The following is a 25,265-nucleotide window of genomic DNA, read 5'->3' on the forward strand; positions in this document are numbered from 1 at the left end:
TTGAGTCGGTATGCGTCGTGTAAACAAACACTGTACGTTGATGTCTCTGACAATGCACGGCTCAACGGTGGGGCTTCAATCTAGACTAGATTTGTGATTGGAGTTCATTTCCACTCATGGGCGTAACAAATATGATTTTGTATAGACGTGGTGCGCTACTCAGAAGGTTGCTGAAAACTCCTGAACATGATAAATGAGAGATTCAATCGGGTTCCAGATGAGTCTCCTGTCAAAAACAAATCGATATGCATGTGAGTATATATGTCGAAATATAATTTTTCTTTTACAAGTCTGCTAAGGAACCACAGTGACCGACTAGGAGACAGGGAGTTAGAAAGGGACTTAATCCATTGTTACTGCAGGGGTTACGTAGGAAACGGAGGTGAGTGCAGTCCACATTTCCAGGAATTTAGTTTTTTGGAGTTTAGGATAGATGGGTGGGAGTTGGTAAGAGGTGGTGGACGAAGTAAACTTTGCTGCTCAAATCACGAATCTTGCAAACCGAGGCCTTTGTTGCTCGAGGGGAGCGATAATGCCATCTGTCGCATATGGCGATATCTATTTGTTTGAAGAACTGCATAGGGTCGTTGTAGGTTGGGTGGTATTATTTATTTTGGCTGAGATGTTAGTTGTCATCCGCTGCCTCAGTATGTTAGAGATACTCAGATGAAATTGGATATTGGAACCAACAACATAAGGCACATTGTGACTACCACCTCTCATGTGTCTCTGTTCGTTTTACTTACCTGCTAGTATTTATCTTTTGTTGGGAGCTGCTACTTTCTCTGTCGGAGCACACAGTGTTGGGTATCATCCCTCCATTGTCAACCGTAACTACCATAAGTTCCAATACGTGTGGTCATTAAGCCTACGCTCCTCCGATGGCCCGACTTGGTCGTAGATGCCACCAGTTCATCCGATTCAGAGGTTATTCAGTAGCCCACACAGTATGGCTGCACGAGCTTTAGGAACAGACGAACCAGGCGGTTTGAATCCGTAGTGTGAGTGAATGTATCCCGGCCCTTCATCCATATCACCCATTCTTTTATGACCTGAACCCAAACATTTCTTGATCTTTAGATTTCCTATTAACTTATTTTTTATCATGGATGTCTCACAGTCCAGTGTGTTCGTACTCTGTTTGGTCATCTACGAATTAGGTCAATTCAGATGCAAATAGCCCTTCCTAAGGTAAATGAATGGTGACAACTCCCCTATCGTTCAACCGCTGAGTAGCTTTCGCCATTTGGCATTAATACAAGACGAAAACTAGTTTCAATTACTTCTCACTCGCAGCACGTAATCTGATGACTGAACGATCAATGACTGCATTATTATATCTGCGGAATCATGTTGGTAATATAGTCAGATCAGACTTAGACATAAAAACGGCAATACCAATGGGAAAACCCTGTCATCTGAGTCATGGTGGGCGATACAAGTGACTGAAAACCGTGTATTATCGTGTCAGGCTGAACCAAATGACAGATCGGGTTCCATTTCACTATAACCACCACTTTCACTAATGGACCGTGCCGTTTGCTAGAAGTAGATCTGGACGGCCAATGCGAGTTTCTCCGTCATCGCAGACGAGCTTAGATACGGTAACGTAGAAACGAATTTAGCAGCTAAGAGCACGCTGATCGTCTGTCCAAGAACGAGTGCAAATTGCGGTTTTGCATGTTCATCGGTTTGGTGGATTTCTACACGAGATAGCTCTTACACAGTCGGTCCTCCTCCTATCTTGTTAACTGAACTGAAGGTGAAGCGATTCTGTTTTCTTGGTTTCCGAAACAGCCTGATGGTGCTTTTCAGCAAGCTGTGGACACGTGAACCACTGCTCACTCTGAATGGAGGCCCTTATTTTCTGCTTATGACTGAACTATTTGTCCTTAACCTTGTTGGTATCACGCCCTCCCAAGGTTTGTGTAACTGAAAATTAGTTGCGCGGTTAGTCGCTTACAAATAACGTGCCTACTGACCGAGTCGACTGGAACTGTTCCATGCTATCCAGTGGGTCAGTGGCAGTGTTATAGACTAAACAGCCTATTTTACCTTACGACGTTGGGCTTCTGTGATGGAATGGGTGCGTTCTTTGGATGTCCTGTATTGCGAACGACGCAGACTGAGATCCAGTCCAACACACAATGCATTTAACATCTTATTTGAATATGATTTCCTGGTTATTGAAAACAAGGTGAATATTTCACGTGCATTGATACTCAGCTAAGGTGGCCGTCTAACGAACAAATTTAGCACTCTGGAGAACAATTTATTGTTTTGTGTAACTGAAAATTAGTTGCGCGGTTAGTCGCTTACAAATAACGTGCCTACTGACCGAGTCGACTGGAACTGTTCCATGCTATCCAGTGGGTCAGTGGCAGTGTTATAGACTAAACAGCCTATTTTACCTTACGACGTTGGGCTTCTGTGATGGAATGGGTGCGTTCTTTGGATGTCCTGTATTGCGAACGACGCAGACTGAGATCCAGTCCAACACACAATGCATTTAACATCTTATTTGAATATGATTTCCTGGTTATTGAAAACAAGGTGAATATTTCACGTGCATTGATACTCAGCTAAGGTGGCCGTCTAACGAACAAATTTGTAAACGGCGTAGAATCCTTGAAAGTAAGGTCGCCGTCTTGGGCTCTAAACATTTTCCCCAGGTTCACAATCATAAGCACATGTGACAATATCCTGGTTCGCGAGTCAGATACCACTACTTCAAACGGCGTACATGGACTTTTACAACCTTACGGCAATGAAACCCGCCTTCTTTCTGTAGGGCCATGTTATACGTATCCGCCAGACTACCAACAACTCCAAAATACCAATCGCCTCACTGTGTCCACCGTTTGCGGTCCTCTTAACTTTCCCGTTGACCGTAAGTGTTTATACTCGGATGCCGGTGTTCTGAAGTGATTAGAGGTCCTAACAGTTGCTGAAGTCATCAATATACTGAAAGTCATGCTCATTTCTTTCCTTAAGTGTTTCGACTTCCTCTAGTCACGACCCACTCTTCTCCGATTTAGAATAAGTCGGGTTTTGGGCGCATGTTGGCGACCCGAACGCGCGCGCATGCGATTGCTAGCTGGCATCATTTGGCTCTCCTCTCTTGGATCCGATACCGCCATGCCTGGACCTACACGAGCCAAGTCCATCGAAGCTCACCTAAAAACGGAGTTGTAAGTTTCAGAAGAGCTTGGTAAGCAATCGGTAGTTTTTATTTGGGCAACGTTTCGCTTTTGACACAAAAGCTTCATCAGGCCAAGTGAGCAGGTCACCAAACTGGCCAGGTTATAAGGCAGACGGGGAACCAATCAGTAAGTCAGTCCTCTTCAGATTATCACACTAGATCGGTGTTCAGTGTCAATTACGGCTCTTGTCGGTTAGTGGAGTTGTCAAAATTTTTCTTTGGTGGATTGGGGAGGGGGGTTAAATTAATTCTTATCGGATTTGGTTCGTTAATCTTCCAATTCAGGGTGCTTCAGTTGATGATTCACCTCGGTTGTCACTGGTAGATTTTCCCTGTTTTTTTGTGGGGCCTTGAGTGCTCCGACAATTTACTTCGAGGGCTTGAAGTCAAGTGGAATCCAGATGATGACCACTGTTCTTTCTGATGACGGCAAGCCAACACGTGTCAGCTCGACTGATCCAGAACCGTTCTCCACACGCTTGCCAGTTCCACACTTTCTATTCTGTTAACACTGGGATGCTTGGTGAGAGTTGTAAGTTGCTTGGCGGAGTTGTAAGTTCTCTTCTGTTACTCACCGGAGTCGGTAGAAAGTTGTTTCAAACCTTTCCATTTGTTTAGAGTCAGGGTAACGATCTGCGCTCCGGAAGTACTTGGCACCCTACTTTTTTCATGCTAAAAATTTCTGATACCTTCATAAAGTGTCACGATGGCTCTATAGAAATCTCATTGCTTCGGCTTTATGTTAAGTTAATTGCTCAGCTTCTCATATGATCCACGGAATTTCATGCACGTTCCAAACTTGACTGCGATTCCCATTGGGGTGTCTTTTTATGGCATACCAAACGGCTTACTTTTGGACTATTATTGAACGGTCATCAAGTCTACCACCAAAATAAGAGGTCGTCGATTTGGTCGCATTCTACTGCAGCGCTGTAAGGCTTTTGCCCTTACACGTGCGTGCGACTCATGGCCTGTAAACCATCTTGCTCACCGGAGCGGATCGCAGATGTTAATTCCAACTCTCGAATCTTGTGGTTTTCAAAAGTTGACTGTTGACAGTTGGTTGCAGGATATTTTCATAAATAAAAACTCGGTGAGGCCACTCTCCGTTTTACCTGTTAGGTGCTTTCAAAAGTGATCAGCCGCTCCCTGCTGGGAATGTGATGCACGTTTAAGCCTTGCCCATGTAACTCCGTTTTTGATACCGCCGAGTCCGCTCATCTGCGGCGACCATGGTTATCTAATTTTTACGCGTGTCATTTGGTCTTCTTAATGCAGTACAAACTTTTCAACACTTTGTGGACCAAGTACTTCGCGGTTCTACCTTTTGTCTTCGCTCATCTCGATGATATCTTGGTTGCTGGTTCCACACCCGAGCATCATTTAGAACATTTGCACACTTTGTTTACCCGTTTAAATGAATACGGCATCGTCTTTAGTGTTCAGAAGTGTACCTTTGGTCCGCCCCCATTGAACTTTCTGAGACCTATCATAGATAAAACACTTTACGCCATCCGCACCTTTCCTTTGCCCACATCTGTAACACAAGTCAAACGTTCTCAGAGATGATTAATTTTTATCGTCGTTTCATCCCTAAAACCGCCCGCTATCTAGCATTCCTTACTAACCTGCTAGCTGGCAATCCTTCGAAAGTATATCACCTTGATGACTTTCACATGCAAGCTTTTGAACAGGTTAAATCTCCGCTGATTGGTTCCTTGAAGTTATTTCACCTGCAGCCGGACGCCCAGTTGTCAATTCCCGTTGATGCATCCACTATAGCCGTAGTTCTTGGTGAACTTTGACCACTTGTGTTCTCTTCCAGAAAGCTTCCATAACCTTTCGTTCCAAGCGAAATGCGCCGCCAAGTTTCCGACGCTCTACACAACGTTTCACACCCTGACGTGCATTCCACCGTCAAACTTACACCATTTCATATGGCCGACCATGAATAAGGACATGGTCCATGGGCAAAAACTTGTCTTGTACACTAACGTTCAAAAATCATTCCCCAAGCCCATTCACCTATCGGCACATTTGCTTCCCCAGACTGCCGATTCGACCATGTTCACCTCGGCCCTATCGATCCTCTACCGAGATCCAATGGTCACTCTTATCTCCTCACGTGTGTCGATCGTTTTACACGGTGGCCTGGAGCCATTCCTATACATGACACTTCTATGGAGACCATCTTTCAGGCATTCATCAACGGCTGGATTTCCAGTTTTGGGGTCCCTTCTTTCATAAACACGGACCGTGACTCTCAATATGAATTCCAGTTACTTCAGATCTTGATCGAGCTCCTGAGATGTACCCGCATTCTTATTGCCACATATCATCCTCAGGCAAATGGTCGAACGTTTTCACAGACATTTAAGGATCGCATTTCGGGCAGAGAGTAATTCACCCAACTGGTACGACCAATTACCCTTGTTACTCCCATATTTGCGCACGATGTTTCGTGCATCCCTACACCGTTCACCAGTAGAATTGGTTTTTGGCGCTGCAATGCCAAGTTAAATGATGCCTGGCAGGGACTACCATTTGCTTGTACCTAGGATGCCTCTCATGTGTGATGCATACATTGCATACATTGGGGGTACCAATGGTTTAGTTGTGTCCACAGCCATAACCTAAGGGCGTCATTAGTGACTTTCCATGAAGAGCCTCTGGCTTGGTTGCCAGGCTGAGCACTGTTTTCCATGTTGTTGCAAGTCTGCGTTATCATTTTTTATATTGTACTGTATTGTTTTGAGTCAAATGTCCTATTGTTTTATTTATATGTATTTCACGTATCGATATGCAAAACACCCGTCCTAACAATTCAGACATTCCAGAAGGGTAAGTCTAGAGTCGGATTCTGCTTGACCATTGTTACACAGACTTAAGTGAACGACAGCTATCACCAGTTAGCCATACGTGTGTGCCTAGGATAGGTCCTATGAGTTATGTGGGCCATCAGATATCCCTGGATGCACTCTGGGGCTTAACTTTTCAGTTTTGCTTACTTGAGTAGACAATTATAAGCCACCAGTTGGCCTCGTCCCGTGTGTGAGGCTAATCCGGGAACGGATTCCAGGCCTCCATATATGGCTGGTGTTCTATTCACTGAGTTTGATAATTTGGTTGCAAAGTTTCGTCACCTCTAGAATTGACGCACCGCTAAGCAACGACGAAATGCCCACCCACTGCTCACAGGTGTTACCTCGACTGGTGACAAAACATTCTTAACTAAGTTGCGAAGAGCAGCGAACAGGAAACCAATCAGGCAGCTTAAATCACCAATATCACCAGCAAGTACACAGGCTGATTCAAGCAGTGGAAGAAACGTCAACTTGTGACGGTGATTAGTGAATATCTGTAGGGAGGTTGAAATGTATGGGGTTGTGTGGAGGACATATAGCCGCTTAATTACCATTCGAAAACAGAGGCCTATATCCTGAATGCAGGTCACCGGTTCTTAATGCAGTAGAATTTCAGTCTGAAGCAAATCGGTTGTCAGCTTGTGGACCTGTAAAACTCTTGTGAAAAAGGACAGCACTTTCATCAAATGCACATTATTCACTGTTTCTATTCCTAATGGTTTATTGGCTATCTTCTGATTCAGGGAATACTCATCTTACTTGAGACACGAATGCAGCTTACGTTGACACATTCTCGTCATCCTTGTCTTATACATTGTCCGGCAGCCATGGTTTTACTGTGGGCGTTTTATTTGATCACCTCAGTACCCGACTACTTTGACCCCCCCCCCCCCCTTTGAATTTGGATTCCATCTGTACAGACCTAAATTTCCATCTGCTGCTAAATCGTCGGTGATTTTGGTGTTCCGCTCTATTCAACAGGTCGTCACACCTTTATGTTATTCTCACGGCCAATAGTAATGGTACACGCCGAGCTACATAAGTACTCATTTAACTTCGGTGGCTTGTAAAACCTGCAGCTGCTTTTCTGATCAGTGTCGTCCTGTTCGCGAACACTGGTCAAATATGTGCAGCCCAGTTCTCTTACAGGGTTGTTTGTTGTATTCCATTGCATCAGCATCATACAATTCCCGTAACTTATACTTTGTGATCATTTTATTTCCCCGACTTCCGCGTTTATCTGCTGGTGGCACCACATTGAGAAGCACGCAGCCCTTCTAGTGTTAACGACTCCAGCAGTGTACTTTCTTACCACGTGGCGAGGAGAGTCGACTGGATGACCGATGTAGACCTAATCTCACTAGACCTTTGATATGGTGGGTTGACTTCTCTTCTACGCGGAACACTTTCGGAATATGCGTAAACCATTATTTCACATAAGTTTTCCCAAAACCATCCTCCGATAGTTGATGTCAATCGTTCCACGTTTCAATTCGTGCCAGGTACAATATGCTGCTTGTTCGTCGCAAAGACATAATTTATCCGGCCTACGAAATCAAACGAACAACCGGGATATATCGAACTCCAAAAGAATTACACCTGTAAGTATCATGTTTTTTCCGCTCTCACGCATACCCAGTCATTTAGACCTTTTGGATACGGAACTGCGGTTGGAAGCCTTGATCACCAGTAAGGAGTACTCTTCAGCCATGGATATTTACGACAGCATGAAACCAAAGCTCCGCGACCTACTCGTCAAGTGCGTTAATGTTTTTGTTAAGTATGGACATCTCTGAAGCGTAAGCTGGATATAATAGCCAAATCACCCACTCTCTCTTTCACCTTCCTGTTAGCCCCGTACACGCACGGGAAGATATTCCCGAATTCCTTCGGCGCTTTACTGCCCCCTACCGAGCCCTCCGAATTCTATTCATGGTCGTGGATTTATTCGAACGGCAACGTCGCTACACGGATGCCGTTGAACTGATTCATTGGTTACTTAGCCTCCCAAATAAGTCACCTGATAGATGCCCCCTTGATTCCATTGGTCCGTGCCGCGCAGGTCGTCTGATCACCCGATTATTGGTTGATCAAGGAACTCATATAAAACAACCTCTTGCGACCCTGAAGGTTATCTTAGGTTTTATGAAACTTGAGAACAACCGGATGGATGCCTCCCGGGCCTGCACCTGTCTACGTGGTGGACTACGTTTGACTGTACAGGAACAAATGAACAAATTGGCTGTGTGTGTCAGTTCCTCAGAAAGTGGTCAACTGGACACGGTGAGCCAACCTAAACGACGACGCTTGAAGAAGGGCAATGAATCACTTGAATCAGGTGTTGAACTGTCAGAACGTACCACGAGTTGTCAACGTTGGTCGGTCCCTCAGCTGGTGACAGATCTACATATGGCACCGGAAGTGAGTGCGTCTGGTTATCATTCGAGCCTACTGTCTTCACCTTAAGTTTATCTTTTTCTCTTCAAAATTCATTCCACCTCATGGTCGTCAAGGATGCGCACGGCTGCTTGCTTATTCCCCATTGAGCAGTCAGGCTTGGAAAATCCAAACATGTTCGTCATAAACAGGCGTTTATCATTCTGAATGAAAGTATCCTACCGATTTTTGACTTTCAGGAAAGTGCATGGATTACCGTTTTCAATTCTTTCAATTTATACTTCTTTGTGGGGGTAATCTCACTTTGATTGTAATTTAAACTTTATCAATCCATACAACTATCTATGAGGGACATCCCAGTTCAGCCAAATGGCTAGCGGAAATCTTACATGTTTGTTGGATTTTGAATAATTTATATACTTTTACTATTGTATTTATAGTACCGCATTTGTAGACAAACCTCCATTTGAACGATTTGGCTTTTGGTCTCACTGTGGTCCAACTGATTGCTGGAAACAATATATAGTGGGACTACGTCTGCCGGATGAAGTGCATTAAACTCCACCAATGGGTCAGGTGACCAGTTGCAGTCTTGCAAGTTCACACATATCGTGGCTCTAAATTATAGAACTCATAGCTGATTCTCCATCCGACTCAGTTCATCGGAGATTTCATACCTCTAACGTGTCCTGTCGGGGCTTGTGACATAAAAGCAATATACTATTCGTGTGATAATTCTGCTGGATTGGTCCACCCGACCGACTCTTTAGTAAAGCACCGGCCTTTGTCTAATTAAAGATAGGTTTTGGCAAGCACCACGTAAAATACCTATTCGCATGGTGTGAGAGTCTTCCGAAGACGGTCGAGGAGCTTCGAACAACAGCGTTGTTTGAGATGACTCAGTGGTTACAGCGCGAATTCACTGACCGGTAGGTCTCTGGTTCGAATCCGATCTCTGCCTCTCGACTTCATCTGTTTAGACTTGAGCAACCTAGCAGTATCCCAGCCCTCATGCTTCCTTCGGGTGGGTTGACAATTGGGCACCGAATGGGCGCTATAGTTGAATGATTTTTTATTATTTTTGTTCTTGTCCGTCATTTGTAAAACGCACCCTTTAGCAGTTGGATATTTATGAGATTTCCATGTGCTTATACTGAGTTTTCCGCTTTGGACGGATGTGTGACATTTGCCGGTAAAATGTTCAACAAAAACTAATGGGGCCATATATGCTCCATTAGGGCTTGACCAGACATAAGTGTGACTTTAGTGTCAAAGTGAGGAGTTTGCTTAAGCTTGTCACTGAAACTTGAAACCGCTTAGTTCACTGTTTCATACTTCGACCAGGGATAGTCGTCAACTCTTAAGCCCTGGACTATGACTGAATTAAATTCAGGTATTTCGGCCTTTGCAATTTCCAGTGTAAAGTGTCATCATCATTTGAATTTCGAATGATTGCAGCTTTAACACTACTAGCGTCAGCAATAATCAACTATCATACCTGGCCATTTGGCCCTGTTTCTTGCAGATGATGGCCCTCAATCATGGTAGTACCGTCTTGTAGTGTCAGAGTGGTGTGAACTCTGAACGATAGAGTATGAAACGCAAGTCAAATTGCAGCCCTTACGAGGAAGTACGAGGAACGCAGGTGTCGAGGCAGGTTACACAATGTGGTAAAAAAAACTGCAAAAACTCATTATCGTCTGTTTTGTGTGTTCTTTGTCACTTTCAGCCTTTCTATTAGAGAAGTCAAGCAAACACCAGTTAACAAAAAACAGAATTACTATCCATCGTTTCAGAAGAGCCTGGTAAACAATCGGTAGTTTTTATTTGAGCAACGTTTCGCTTTTGACACAAAAGCTTCATCAGGCCAAGTGAGCAGGTCAGCAAACTAGCCAGGTTATGAGACAGACGGGGAACCAATCAGTTAGTCCTCTTCAAATTATCACACTAGATCAGTGTTGAGTGTCGATTAACGGCTCTCGTTGGTTAGTGTAGTTGTCAAAATCTTGCTTTGGTGGATCGGGGGAGTTTCGAATTAATTCTGATCGGGTTTGGTTCTCTAATCTTCAATTGATGATCCACCTCCGGTGCCACTAGTAGATTTTCCTTGGTCTTTGTGGGGTTGTGAGTGCTCCGACAATTCAGTTTGAGGGGGGATGAGGTCAAGTGGAATTCAGATGATGGCTACTCCTCCTGATGACTGCACACCAACACGTGTCAGCTTGACTGATCCAAAACCGTTCTTCACACGCTTGCCAGTTCCACGCCTTCTATTCTGTTGACACTGGAATACTTGGTGATTTCTACTGCCTCGGCTATCAGTCTCTGACGTGGACCGCGGCCCTCGCCTCAAAACCTCAATATTTTCTAAATCTATTTTGTGTCCCGTGTCCAGTGCGTGCTCCGCAATTGCCGAGTCCTTCAGTAACGCTTGATATTCATCTGCGTTTCTCGGCGGCCTGTTTATTTTTCTACTATGCTCTGAGTATTGAGTCTCTACCAGTACTGTGGCTTCAAAAAAGCAGCAATTACTGTGTGCAGACCGCTGTCGCTCATTAGCCTCTGGGCCTAGTTTTTTAAAATTATATTTTATATCCACAACAGTATTATATTTAAGTTGTGAGGGTCCCTTGTATCAAACGCGCTTTTTTAAGCACTTCTCAAACACCATTTTCAAGTGTGTCTCGGTTGAGCACATCTTATCCTATGGATTCGCCCCCATATACTTCCTGGAAAAACTATCAGAGCGAGGCATCTCAGGATTTACCCAGCAAGTTTATGTCGCCCGTTTTACTTCCAGGTCAACGTGTCTGCTCCGGTGAATGCTTCTTCGAAGGACATCGGCGCAAATCGTCCTCATTATTTGTGGATAGAAGCTGCATCGCCGAAAAAGTCCACATGTTCTCCAAACAAGGTCGGATCCCCCACGAAACAACCCTTGGAGCAACACACGCTATTACTGAATGTGGAACAGTGGACACTTCGGCACTATACTTCACGGTTGGGCTTTGAACGTGGTGAGTCTCCCTTGTTGTAAATGGGGCTCGAAGCGTCGTCTTTTAAGTTAGTTGACATTAAGAAGCTGTCACAATTGATTATCTGTGGTTCAGTGATCCATCGAATACCTTCACCTTGACGCGGATTTTGTGCTCTAGGTAACTGGAAGGTAACTGGTAACCAGGCCACTAGTAATTCTACGTTTGTGCCATTCCCGTTTAATGAGATTTCCACACGATTTAGGCGGCTGTGGTTCACTGGATCTTAGATCCGCAGTGCGCTATTACCAGATGATAAAATCGAGCATCTGAAGAAAAGCGGAGCCTGGTAGACCTAAACACTGCGACAGTTAGGAGTAAACAGAAAACTAACTAAATCATTGCTTACGTCTGGAACACTGCGCACTTTGAATCCGCCGGTAACGTGAGAAGATTTAGAAAGTTCAATAGAGGTTTCTTCCTGTCAGTGAAACCCGTCTGCCGAAAAGCGCTGTGTAGCTGCTGTGCCATCAGTACTTCAAGTATGACCTCTGCTTGCAGTTTTCCCCTGTGGATGGGTTTTCTTGCTACGAGGTTGAGAATGTACCACATGTCTTTGACCTTTTAGTCCTACACACTTTCAATGTATGTCACGATTATTTATGGCTTCGCACTACCCGCTTCTTGTCCGTTAATTTTATGCGTGCATCGGATCAGCCTGTTGTATTAGCCGTTTATCTGCATGAGCATACTTTGTTCTCCAATAGTCATCTTGACATGGCCCCGTCTATCGACGAGCTTCATAAATTCTTTCCTGTGTGCAGCATATGTCTTTTCTTCAGTGACAGTAACATTAGTGTCCCATTTCGTAATAATGGTTTTGCTGTAGTTACACCTGATCTACTCCTGTTGCGGCAATACGTATCACCCAAGATAAACCCAATAGTGTACAGTAGTGATTTGGTTGAAAAGTCTATGGAGTGATACTTGATGGCCACTAACTCTTTTATGACCGGACAATAGCTTTCTCCACCGCCAGTTGTGGAAGGAATATTGGGAATTTCAACGCTCGCACTTAGCAGTGTGAATCCACTGACTTACAGGTTATCAACCCGGAGTTCATACAGTTTGTGTTGGTATCCCAAGAATGTGCAGCCCACAGTTGTTCAAGATTCGACTAAAATGTTCGCAGGATGCGGTGCCCCTGTTCGTCGGCTGAACAGCTTTTTACTACCATGCCTTCGTACGAAGTCTACTGTACGTGCACGTGCGTCGTGTTTAATGAGTGAGTATATGAAAGTTGAGCGTGGTTGCTAGTATAATCCCATAATGATATTGAAATTTCTTATGATAAAATGAAATGAATTAAGTAACGAATGTCTTGTCAGTGTTGCCTCCTACTTAGAGTTTTATCTTAGCACGCTGTACATCTTCAAATCGAACGGGCTTAAGGGCACTGAGACGCTAAGAACGATTGGACTAGTCACTAGGTGACAAACTATCTGGAACTCCACTCGAACTCGGACGTCTGAAGAATTGTGAGCGGAGCATCTGCTGCCACTTGATAGTGTTAACTAATGCACTTCACTATGTGAACGTCCTAACTCCAATTTTACTTATGAAATAATCAGTGCTCGTTATCCTTTCAGTGCTCTGTGCATTGGAATTGGCAATATTTTTCGAATAAAAGCGACTGAATTCATCGCACTCACTAGTTGATCCCCAATAGTGAACTAAACGCCCCCAGATTTCCAGTTCCCTGTTCTTCGATTGCTCTCTCTGATCCGTAAATCTGATTGCTTATTTTGTGAAAGACATCGTGAATAGCATCCTTCATTGTCTTCGATTGATTCACCTTTTTCTCGCTCATCTCAGGTATTCACGCAGAATCGAGCATCCATCACTTGCTCTTCACACTCCTGTTCTACGACATTCTCTTCGATCACTCATTACCGGACGTGTTTTACTCCTACAGACAGGCGGCGCCACTGGATTTGTTCTCAGACGATTTTTACCGTTCACGGAAAGTTGCTATCGATGCTCGTCTGGAAGAAATTGAAAATGCTGCACTCCCTACGGAACTCCATGTAAGCTTTACTAAACCTGTGATCCCACCTTTCATTTTTGTTCGACGATCTGTTGTTGACATTACCGGAACTTTGTTTGGTTAGTACCCGGCCGACTCCCCCCTAGGGCGTAACCCGAAGCCATGTGGTGGTGTGCCCCACGCCAGATACTTCTCCATGAAAGGTATTTTTGGATGAATGGCTTCCTCAACTGTATAAATTGAACGTCTTTGCTTGCATTCACCAGATAAACGTAGAACCCCAATATTATTGACTATATCCACAGCCTGTGTACACCTAATCTCCAACTTCCACCTTAATCCCCCTCCCGATGCAAGCGGCCCAACGGCCACTTCAGCGATGAAGACGTGTCAATTAACTGAGTTGTGGACTTTTTTATGACTTATGGAATCTGTTTCATTGAGTATGCGTATAACTTGGGTTCAAGTAACCCCCTTACTAATGTTCTGTCAAAGCACTGATAACAGTAAACGTTGCTGAAACAATTGCATGTTTCTTGTCGTTGCCAGTCTCCGGACATGAACCCCATTATCCAGCGAATCAACAACTGTTGGACGGACCATTACGGAGAGCGGTGTCTTTGGACCAATTGGGAATTGTTGAAAAAGCCGGACGAAGTTTCGGTGAGTTGTCGTTTACCGACATCATCCGTTCATCGGTCTACATCCTGTCATTCTGCTTCGTTTTTTGTAACATCACTTCTGATTTCTGTGCTGTCAGTCTGCTTCGTTTCCCTTGGGCGCTTGACGCTCAATTTTTCATCTGTGTGTGGTGAATTAGTCATTACTTGATGGCAATTGTCAGTCAGTACACGCGACGCAGCTTAAATGCCATGTGTCATTACCCAATATGGGCGGTGAGCTATCGGCGTAGCTCGGCTTTGACGGATCAATTCTAAAATGGACACCGACTGATCACATCCTTCTGCATCTTCATGTTGTAGTATCCGACTAACACAATGTCTCAACTTTGTAAGCTGTTTCAGCGAGTCACTCTCAGTAGGAAACATCCAGGTATGTATGCAAGCAAAGCAACCGTCAGTTGTCCTCTACAAGAGACAATGTACATGTTGCATATACCCTGGGGTTCCAATGCTTATTTCTTTGAATTCCAACCTGGTTACGCACTGCAATTACAGCTCAGCAATTCTCTAGTGTTGTGCTGATAAGCAGTGTTCACTGTCCATGGAGACTTCCAAAAAGCAGATTAGCGGGTGACAGACTATCAATGAAAGTCACGGTTTTTGGAGGATGGGTTTAAGTAGTATAGACACAGAGTGAAGTTGCATAAGTGACACTGTCGTCAAGTGATTCACCATTAGATTATTTCCATTTTAGTTCCAAGTGTTCTGTTACACACATTTGATTTCGTTTTCGTTTCCCTTCCTACAAACAAACATTTGCATAAGATAGAAGTTTTCTTCTCAGCAGGGACATATCCTCTTGAGAAGAGGTGAGGAATATGAAGCATCTCTTATGCTTCCTGTTGTCGACTTAGAAAAGTTTCGATGTATGCTAAAAAAGTTCAATGGTCCTCATTATATGAAGCAGCACAATTTCCCCCACCAATTCGCTAGATCCGGTTAAATAATTTACCATTACAACCAGATAATTACTATTGGGAATTGGGGCACTAATAAACTGTTCATTGTTGCTTTATGTTATCGTTTGGCTCTGTTCCACATATCGCAACTGTGTTGCATGTTGGAAAGTTCCTCTTACGCTATTTCTAAGCCAAACGGATCACATCCATAGAAACGGATGACCTAACCAGATCATACACGTAATGTCTTCACATCGACTGTCTTTATGTGATGTTTTCTATGGCTTCCACTATTTCATCCACCGTAGCTTGTTCCGATCATACACGTAATGTCTTCACATCGACTGTCTTTATGTGATGTTTTCTATGGCTTCCACTATTTCATCCACCGTAAGCTGTGTCCATTCTGAAAGGGTGGTGTCTGCTAGTAACAGTCGCTTAGCTATTTCTAAAGTGTCCCCTTTTGGCACATTTTTACATAAAGAATTGACATCGAAACTTACAAGGGTGTCATCTGATTCAGCAATGACCACCACTACTTTGTTCATAAAGTCACACGAAGGGTGCTGGTACCCGTAGCGAAACGGAAACGAAAATGGCTTGGGATGGCTGTTATTCCACATAAACCAGGGACACCGGACATCAGTCGAAGGATTCTAAACACGGCCAACATAAGAATAGATCCCCAGAGGGGAGACACTCCGCGCTCTGCACTGGTGAAATCGAAGAATCGCCTCCCGGCAAGCAGAACTAGGGCCTGTGTCTACAAAATTAAGTGCAACGACTGCACCAAGCTCTATATAGGACAGACGGTCAGGGAACTACACATCATAGTCGGAGAGCATAGTAGAAAAATAAACAGGCCGCCGAGAAACGCAGATGAATATTAAGCGTTACTAAAAGACTCGACGATTGCAGAACATGCACTGAACACGGGACACAAAATAGACTTAGAAAATGTTGAGGTTTCGAGGCGATTAGTACGGTTCACGTCACAGAGACTGATGGCCGAGGCGGTAGAAGCCGTCAAGCATCCCTGTGTTAGCAGAGTGGAAGGCGTGGAACTGGTAAGCGTGTGGCGAACGGTTTTGGATCCGTAGAGCTGACACGTGTTGGTGAGCAGTCATCAGGAGGAGGAAATAGTCATCATCTGAATTCAACTTGACCTCACCTCCCCCCAACTAAATTGTCGCAGCACTCAACCCCACAAAGATTAACGACACCTATCAGCGGCAACTGCGGTGAATCATCAATTGAAGCTCACTGAATTGGAAGATTAGGCAACCAAACCCGATCGGAATTAATTTGACCCCCCCCCGATCTACCAAAGCAAGATTTTGACAACCACATTAACCGACGAGAGCCGTCAATTGACATAAAAACCGATCTAGTGTGCTAAAATCGAAAGTTCTTACTCATTGGTTCTCCGTCCGCCTTAAAACCTGGCCTAATTGGTGACCTGTTTACTTGGCCTGATGAAGCTTTTGTATCAAAAGCGAAACGTTGCCCAAATAAGAACTATGTATAGGTCAGTCAAGCTTACTGCCAGTGGATCAGAAGTCAAAAACTCGAGTCAGAACATCATACTGTTATTACTTGTCAACCATGTCAACCATTAGCCGATCATGTATCCATTATCACTGTATGTAAGTTTCAACCCCAACGGTTTCCTTCCAACTTCTTATCAAGCAGTGTTTTGACCCACCTGACTCCGAACTTTTTCGCTTACCATGCTTTTTTTTCATGCTAGCTTTTGCCTTATAGTATTTTGTTTGAATGAACCACTTCAACACCGTTAATCCATGGCGCTCTTACCGTGTGGACGCATCACTGTTTGTTCTCTTAGGAACTGTTCTGGTGTCTCGGACCAAAGGTTGTTCATACGGTATGCCGCCAACTTGCCATGGATTTCCGCACTTGGAAATCTGGCCTACCAGACCTTGTTGTGTGGACCCCTCATGAGCGGCGCGCCAAGGTGAGTTGTACCGAGTCTGTACTGAGTCATGTCCGTGAGCAGCTGGAGCGTTATGGCGTTAAGCGGAATAACCATGTACAAAAAGTCACCAACGGATGAGGATTGCTAAATGGCCCTGTGAGGAGTGTAAGTGGGAGTTGCGGTAGAGCGTACGGATATAGACTCACTACTGCATGCAACATGTTGTCACATAGAAAAGTCCTCAGACTTACTTCTTTCCAGCCTTAACTTCGCCCTTACTTCACCATGGGGTCGATAATCAAAACTAAACCCGCTCAAAGGGCTTTACTACTCCACAGTAAGGACCACTTTTTCAGGTGTCAGCAAATGTAAACAGTATCCGACATAGTTGTTGATTTTTTTCAGCTACGAAGAGCCAGGATGTTCAACAGCCAATTCCTAACTGTACTCGTTATTTCCTGGCTCAAATGGTTGGAGCGCGAATTTACTGATCGGAATGTCCGTAGTTCGAACCCGACCTCTATCTCTCTTGATTTCCCCTGTTTAGGCTTGGGCAACCTGGCAGTATTTCAGCCCTCGTGCTTCCTTCGGGTTGCATGGCAGCCAGGCACCGATTGGGTGTTACACTACAGCCATAGCCTGACACGCCTGAGAACTGAGGCTTCGCTGCTGAATAGTGTTCCCATGGCTTATGCATAATGCGGAAAGTCATGAGAGGTACTGTTGAGCGTGGCTCATCATTGGTTTGTAGTTCTTCCAGTCAACGCGACGAATACTGACGAAGTATTATGACTTAATCATCTGGCGAAAACTCGGTTTTGTGACTGACAATCTGGCAAAATGGCTCAAGTCCTTAGACGATCACGTCGTAAGAAATAAGACGTGATCGTCCCTAGAAGGTAAAATTAAGACCTTTTAGTTCAGTCGAAAAAGTGACTGGACAGTACTCAACTAATGCCGATCTCTAAGTGATTACAAATGATAGGACTACAATGTCGTCGAAAGATGACAAGGTCAGAGGGCTTTTTACATGCCGTTTCTTGAACTTACCTTCGTAGTTTGGGTACTTCTCGAACCCTTTAATTGTGCTCTTAGACGTACAGTGCATTATTCTGCTCCTTTCCCCCTCGAAAAAACTTATGGTGCCTTACAATTTTACTCTTCTCTCATGATGGATGGGGACCCTGAGACGGGCCACATCGATGGTTGCCAACATTATCGGACGGCCTAGTCGCACCCTCAATGGCGCTCGTACATCCAAGCTACTGCCTTCAATGCATAGTTCTCTTCTTTATTCCCCACTTAACAGCCCACTAACAGTGCTGTATTTACGCACCAGTTTATTAGCTCCCGCTTACAATGCGCAGCTACCTACCCCACCTTCCCAACTCATCGTTGGACGAAGTTGTGGTAGCTACAACCACTGTACGGCAGGTATGCGGTTCTTACAGCTGACAATGATGATGGTACGGTATGATGCTCTCTCTCAGTGACCAAGCGGACACTACCTATGGGGACATATGCACTGGCTATTCTCGGGACTCAAATTAGCAATGGTTAATGACGTTGGAGGAAATGACCCAATCGCGCACTCAGTGGCGCTCATGAATCAAAGCTACTGCGTTCAAGGCATAGCTACTAAATTTCTGAACAAAGGAACATGTCTTCGCCTCCAAGGCTTGGTTGTATGTTCCACTTTCCCGTTTTCTGGTGATCGAAATTGTAGCAGCTGGAACCAATGTGCGTATGGTACACGGTTTATAGCTGATGAACTGATTGATTGATTGTATTCCTAAGATGGTAGATGATTCAGGCTTGTTTCATCCGCTTTCGACCAACCAACTCTGCATTTTGTCGGCATCAAACTGAAAGTCAATCTCTGCACCCTATTATTGGATTTCGTTCGCCTTCAGGTGTGCGGCAGTTGATCATTATGCTAACATTAGCTTTCTAGGGGATGCATTTTTACCATTTGACTTTACGTAGTTTTCTTTACGTGATAAAAAGTATGACGGCAGCCAGTCAAACAATCCAGAATGAGTTGAAGCAGTAAATTACAAGGGCAAGCACCTTGATTTTAGGACAACAGGAAAAGTCTTGTAGTACATATTTCAATTAGCGAGATTCCGAAAGCAAATTCGGAATGAAAGTTCTCTGTAGCACTTCATGTTTACCATCCATTTTGTCATACTTACAGTTTAAATGGGATCAAACGGAGAGTACAATGTGAAATATAAACAGACAACAAGTTCCCGATAAAATGAACGCCTCATTCACGGTTCATTAGGTTGCCACGAAGCTAGATGCTTTGTCGACTCATCCGAGGCAAGATGAACCAAGTGGTTAGAGCGCAAATTTACTGACCGGAACGCCCGAATCCGACCTCTGCCTCTCGACTTCCCCTGTCTAGGCTTGGGCGACCTGGCAGTATCCCAGCCCTCATGTCTCCGTGTGGCATGGCAGCTAGGCACCGAAAGGGTTTTGCAGCTGAACGATTATTATCATTATTATTATTCGAGACATCAGAATGGGGAGGACCTTATTCGGCACCACATAAACCGAAAAGTCCGCGCAAATGTAGCGTATACCCGGTATGATGTGATCCATCCGAATACTTCCTTAGAAGGTGGTCTAGTTACATAGTTCATTAGTCGCTTACCGTTATGCGAACTGGGGTAATTCTCAATTTAGGTACATAGGACACGAACTTTTACTTGCAAGAGGATATATACATACGGTAAACAGTTGATTACATGCGTCGTTTTTCGCTATAGATGTGTAAATGGCCCTGTCAGGCGCAGTGAACTCCGATTCCCAATGGAATATGTAGTGTGACTCGTTTGTCTACAAGTCTCTTCAGCCAACATAATCGGTTACCAATGGACAAAATTTGCAGAAGTTAAAGTGTTAATGAGCGCTTTAAGCAAAGTTCAACTTCTAAGGTGATTAAATTACCTACTGGACAATTGGATGCATAAAGAAACCCTTCGTGTAGAAATTGTGGGTTAGCTTTCGATGTCCGTTTACAGTTTATTTTCTCGTGGCTCTCCAGACTCACTTTTTCAACCTATTTACTTACCATCCAGCTAGTTGAAGTTAAAGGACCTGGTGATCAGCTATCAGCACAGCAGATTATGTGGCTCGATATCCTTGTTCGCGCGGGAGCGGATGTGGAAATTTGTCACGTTTCGGGTGAGTCTAGGAATCGGTCGTATCTTGTCATGTGCATTTGTTCGAAGACTTCAACACAAGACTGGTCACTGTGATAACTGTAAATAGCACAGTTGTGGGCAACCATGGTACCCAGGATCCTAACTGTAAGGGATATCTTTCCCAAAATTTAACTGCGATAATAACGGTTGAGGCTTACACAACTCATGTGAAACTTGAGGTGGCTTCTGAATAATTTAGCCTTTGTTCGTGTTATGTGGCCCGTTGCTAGATTTGTCGGACTGGGCCAATTCTATATATTCAAGTCTTTGGCTTGTTCGAATTCACCAAGTGTTTCGGCTATCCGTTCCGGGGATAATGTGTGAATTACGGCGTGACATTTAAGAGACATCGGGTCATATCTGGGTAGGTTTTCTGGTACGTTTTGCAGCACTTGCGACTTGCAGTCTTCCAATGTATCGGGCCCATGATTAGCAATATGTCAGTCGTTACAGACGGCAACATCAACGGTGGAACACTCTGACCTACTATAATAAAACTGTGGAAACTTCTTGTGTCCAAATGTCCCACGAGAAAATCATCGGCTAGGAGGGGTTTTTCAGGCGTCCAGAGATGTCCCCGAGATCTCCGAAAACAAGGCAATTTGAATATAAAGCAGCTTCGAACCGTACACTAACCCGATTTTGGGTACCCCTGACTCGTGACTTCGATTGAAAACATGGCAAAAATGAGTCTGACCGTTACTCAGTTCAGTTCATGAGTTACATCCTACAGACCTTACTATTATGGTCATATTACGAATTTAAGACATCAAGGCTTTGGACGTTTCGATCTAAAGTGCCGGAAAATCGTGTGGGATGAACCGCAGAGTCCCAAAAATCCCTGCGACAACCTCATGGGAAATCTGGTCGTCTAAACAAGCGAGCTTAAAAGAGCACCCTACGAAAGGAATATGTCACATGCAACTAGAATGTGAAATCGCTCACTTGTCGAGACCCCGTATTCGAAATGGCCGGATCTGTTCCTTGTCCTCTCTATCTGCAAAATACACAACCGCTGAGTTCCAAGCTTCGTCCATTCTCAAATGATTATTCTGTTTTTGAGTTACATCCGTAGCTACCCAGTCACCCACATACTTGACTGCTCAGCTCACAGTCGCTCACTGGATCACGAGACTTGTCTTTTTTCACACTCACAAACCACGTCACATTAAGGTGACTCATCGGACATCGATTGTCTGTACCGTCTAGTGAGCGTAGCGACTACTCATGTGCTGACGCGCCCTGTTGACGTTGCCTGTTGATGCGATAGAAGTTGGAAGTTTCTCTCGTGCTGGAGAAATCGGCATGGCGAAACAAATGCGCGTACCACAGCGTGAATGAAATACGGATAAAGGTAATAGAAACGGCCAAACTTCACGTCGAGCTCACCAATTATTAGTGCACTGCTGTTGATGGTCATAACACAAATCAGAAGGTATGTGCATCAATAAAAGTTTTTAGTATGGTTGACAGTAGTGGGCTGCAACACGTATAAAAACAAATACAATACAAGAGGGGAGTAAATCAAAAGAGGATCTTATCGTCGGTGAGAGTTCCTCGGTGAAAGTCCGGACGGCTGGAACGTGTTTTCTCCGCAGTATGGCTGCTACACGTGTTCCATAATTGTCCGTGGACTTGTGGAGAGTGGTTGACTTCCTTCTCCCTGTGCGCACTGGAGTCTGTGTGCTGACTGTGTTCGGTTTCCCTATATGTAGGTCCGTTTGCGTTTTCGTGGGCGCGTCAGCACATGAGTAGTCGCTACGCTCACTAGGCGGTACAGACAATCGATGTCCGATGAGTCACCTTAATGTGACGTGGTTTGTGAGTGTGAAAAAAGACAAGTCTCGTGATCCAGTGAGCGACTGTGAGCTGAGCAGTCAAGTATGTGAGTGACTGGGTAGTTACACATCTTCCGACAGTGTTGTTTACGTAGTACTTTAGAACATTTGAAAAAAAAACACTCTTAAGTTCTATGATCGTTATGATGCACTCGCTGATAATTGTTGTGTTTGGACACGCTACATTCAAATCTGCCCTTTTTTCACCTCGACTGTGCGACCTCTCAAACTGGATGCGGCAAAACATGTGCAGATGTGCCGGCGACTAATCACCACATTTCTGGGGCCTAAGGTTCACCACAAACCCTTTGATATAAAGAAGATGATCGTTATGAAGCAAGCTTCTAATGAGAAAATTAAAATTTGTATCCATTCCACCAATGTTCCAATGTCCCCGCACAGCAAACATACATGTCACTGTAATTGTGATCCGGGTTATTATATATTAAACTACAGTCAAGAGAGCTTCAAGGCCATCAACTGTAGTTGAGGCATAATCCACGGGACCTCTTGTCCGGACCGAAAGCTGCCACCTCGTTGGGATGCAGAGGCCAGAGGGTAGCAGTGGACCCTCGGAGGAGACCATCACTGTACGCAGTGAAGCGCCAGCTCGTTGGGATGCAGAGGCCAGAGGGTAGCAGTGGACCCTCGGAGGAGACCATCACTGTACGGCAGTGAAGCATCAGTGCCAACACTGATGTTGCTGTCATTGATGATGATGATGATGTCAAAGTACACATGCCGGCGAAACGTTTGCCTACTCATAAGTAGTGTAGAAAATGTACGTACCCTTTTCTCGTCACAACCGATTGGTTCCCGCTTACGTCGATGTTTCGGGTAGGGTAGACCATTAATCTCTGTGACCGGGTTTGTCACTTCCTTTTCGTGAAAGATACAGAGGTAATGAAAAATCTGATATGCCTTGTGCAAATTACGTATCAGTCGAGCAGTAATTTGGTGTGAGGTAGCGACTCAAGTTGGATGTTTCGTGCAATCCCTTTGAACAAACACTGATCACCTTTTTCGAAGGAAATTAGCTGAACACTGTTGACAAAGATGAAATACCTCGTACACTCATTTGCTGAACCATACAGTTGTGTTCATGTTGGATAACAGACGGACAAGTCACCGATATATTGCCACGTTCTGGTCGTCTGTCTGTGACATTAGGAACGAGGAAGGTCGCCTGTAGGCACTGTGAAGTACTCCTACATATAGCCTTCTAATGAAAATGTTTCGACTAAACTGATGGGGCGAAAGCGGGTTTTGGCTAATGGTCTGCTTGATTGGGTGTTGGTTGTTCGTTGAGGGATTTGGCTGACTTCCATTTCAAAGTAATGGCACAATGAATCAGCCACGGTCGAGTGGACGGATGTTGCTTGTGGAATCCAAGGACCATGATAATACTGATCAACCGTCTTACGAGTACCCTCTGCCGCCCTGCAGGTGGAACTCGGGTGTGCAAACACCAAGGTTCTTTTGCGGCCAAAAGCCGAGTGGCACCGGGGATACTTCTGTCGTCATATCCTCATGAAAACCCGTTCCAATGTCGTACAACTGTTGCGCTGTCCATACTACGGCATCCACGACAGGCGACGCACCTATGGCTGCTTCAGCAACAGGAATAACCGGGAAACAAGCTGGATTTGTCTGTATTTGAAAACGTTTTTCTGGATGTCATAGACCGCATGAAGGAGGTGCATTTTTCCCGACGCACTCTGAAACCATATTCTTGAATACGACCAAGCACGTAATTAAGCCGTTGCCATAATTCGTGGGGGTTGAAACTCATGACAGTGAGTTCGTACAAATAGGCAGCAACGGTGGGGGCATCCTTCAGCATCGTACCCATGATCTATTATAAAATAGCTATTTCTGTTTGGACACCGAACGGCAGTCGGTTATACTGGAGCAGACCGCGGTGCGTATTGATGGTCAGAAGTTCTCGTGATTCTTCCTCACTTTCAACAGTGAGGTAAGCATCGGCCCAGTCAATCTTCGCGAAACATTTACCCCCATTCAGTTTCGCGAACAAATTATTTGGAAGAGGCAGAGGGGACTGATGGGTATCCAGTGCAACATTGAGATCGGCGGAGAAGTCTGTACACACTCTGTCTGAAACCATATTCTTGAATACGACCAAGCACGTAATTAAGCCGTTGCCATAATTCGTGGGGGTTGAAACTCATGACAGTGAGTTCGTACAAATAGGCAGCAACGGTGGGGGCATCCTTCAGCATCGTACCCATGATCTATTATAAAATAGCTATTTCTGTTTGGACACCGAACGGCAGTCGGTTATACTGGAGCAGACCGCGGTGCGTATTGATGGTCAGAAGTTCTCGTGATTCTTCCTCACTTTCAACAGTGAGGTAAGCATCGGCCCAGTCAATCTTCGCGAAACATTTACCCCCATTCAGTTTCGCGAACAAATTATTTGGAAGAGGCAGAGGGGACTGATGGGTATCCAGTGCAACATTGAGATCGGCGGAGAAGTCTGTACACAACCGGATGGTCCCGTTAGCCTTCTTCACCAAAACGATCAGTGCGGTCCATACAGAGTAGTTGGTCATCATCATCATCATTGTCAGTTGCAAGAACCGCGTACTCGTCGTACAGTGGTTGCAGCTGCCGCAGTTTCGTTCACCGATCATTTGGGGGAGGGGGGAGGTAGCTGCGCATTGCACGAGCGAGCTGGTAAGTTGGTGCATAAATCCAGCACTGTCAGTGGGCTGTCAAGTGGGGGGGGGTTGGAAAAGGAGCTAAGCATTGAAGGCAATAGCTTGGATGCACGAGCGCCATTGAGGGCGCGACTGGGCCATGTCTGACAATGTCTCTAGCCATTGATGTGGCCCGTCTCGGGGTCCCCATCCAGGAAGACGGCAATTACCAGCGCAGCCGAGTTTGCTGATAATAGCTTTCATACTTCGCTGCCAAGTCATTGTTTGACCGCCTCTGGCTCTCTTCCAACCTTCACATGGTTGGGCAAAAAGAGCCCTTCGATGAAGTTGGTCGACTGGCATACGCAGCACGTGGCCAAGCCAGCGAAACCTATGCAGTGTGATCAGTTCATCTATCGAGGGTGAGTTATTTCTCCCGAATACCATTCAACGTACTTCAGAATTTCTGATCCGGTGTTCCCACCAGATTCGGGCAATGCTCCGAAGACATCGATGGTCAAACACTGAAAGTCTTTTGACGTCCTCGGCGCG

At 44.9% G+C, this 25,265-nt stretch overlaps 2 protein-coding genes across 2 annotated transcripts in view; one reads left to right on the forward strand and one right to left on the reverse strand.

Moving 5' to 3' along the window:
• Window positions 1-25,265, forward strand: part of T265_03354 (hypothetical protein) — a gene marked incomplete at both ends in the record, with an annotated part of 36,305 nt that overhangs the window by 4,101 nt on the left and 6,939 nt on the right. Inside the window, 9 exons of the mRNA XM_009167815.1 lie at window positions 3,039-3,191; window positions 7,569-7,667; window positions 7,706-7,825; window positions 7,920-8,487; window positions 11,264-11,480; window positions 13,314-13,525; window positions 14,035-14,148; window positions 16,914-17,042; window positions 20,090-20,214. Coding sequence (XP_009166079.1) covers window positions 3,039-3,191; window positions 7,569-7,667; window positions 7,706-7,825; window positions 7,920-8,487; window positions 11,264-11,480; window positions 13,314-13,525; window positions 14,035-14,148; window positions 16,914-17,042; window positions 20,090-20,214 — 1,737 coding nt within the window. The remainder of the gene's footprint in view (window positions 1-3,038; window positions 3,192-7,568; window positions 7,668-7,705; window positions 7,826-7,919; window positions 8,488-11,263; window positions 11,481-13,313; window positions 13,526-14,034; window positions 14,149-16,913; window positions 17,043-20,089; window positions 20,215-25,265) is intronic.
• T265_03353 (hypothetical protein) lies at window positions 19,277-21,252 on the reverse strand (the record flags this gene model as incomplete). The annotated part of the gene is made up of 2 exons (XM_009167814.1): window positions 19,277-19,490; window positions 21,161-21,252. The coding sequence occupies 2 exons, from the start codon at window positions 21,250-21,252 to the stop codon at window positions 19,277-19,279; spliced, it is 306 nt and encodes a 101-aa protein (XP_009166078.1).

Source organism: Opisthorchis viverrini (genome assembly GCF_000715545.1).
Source record: "Opisthorchis viverrini unplaced genomic scaffold opera_v5_46, whole genome shotgun sequence".
NCBI classification, from domain to species: Eukaryota; Metazoa; Platyhelminthes; class Trematoda; order Opisthorchiida; family Opisthorchiidae; genus Opisthorchis; species Opisthorchis viverrini.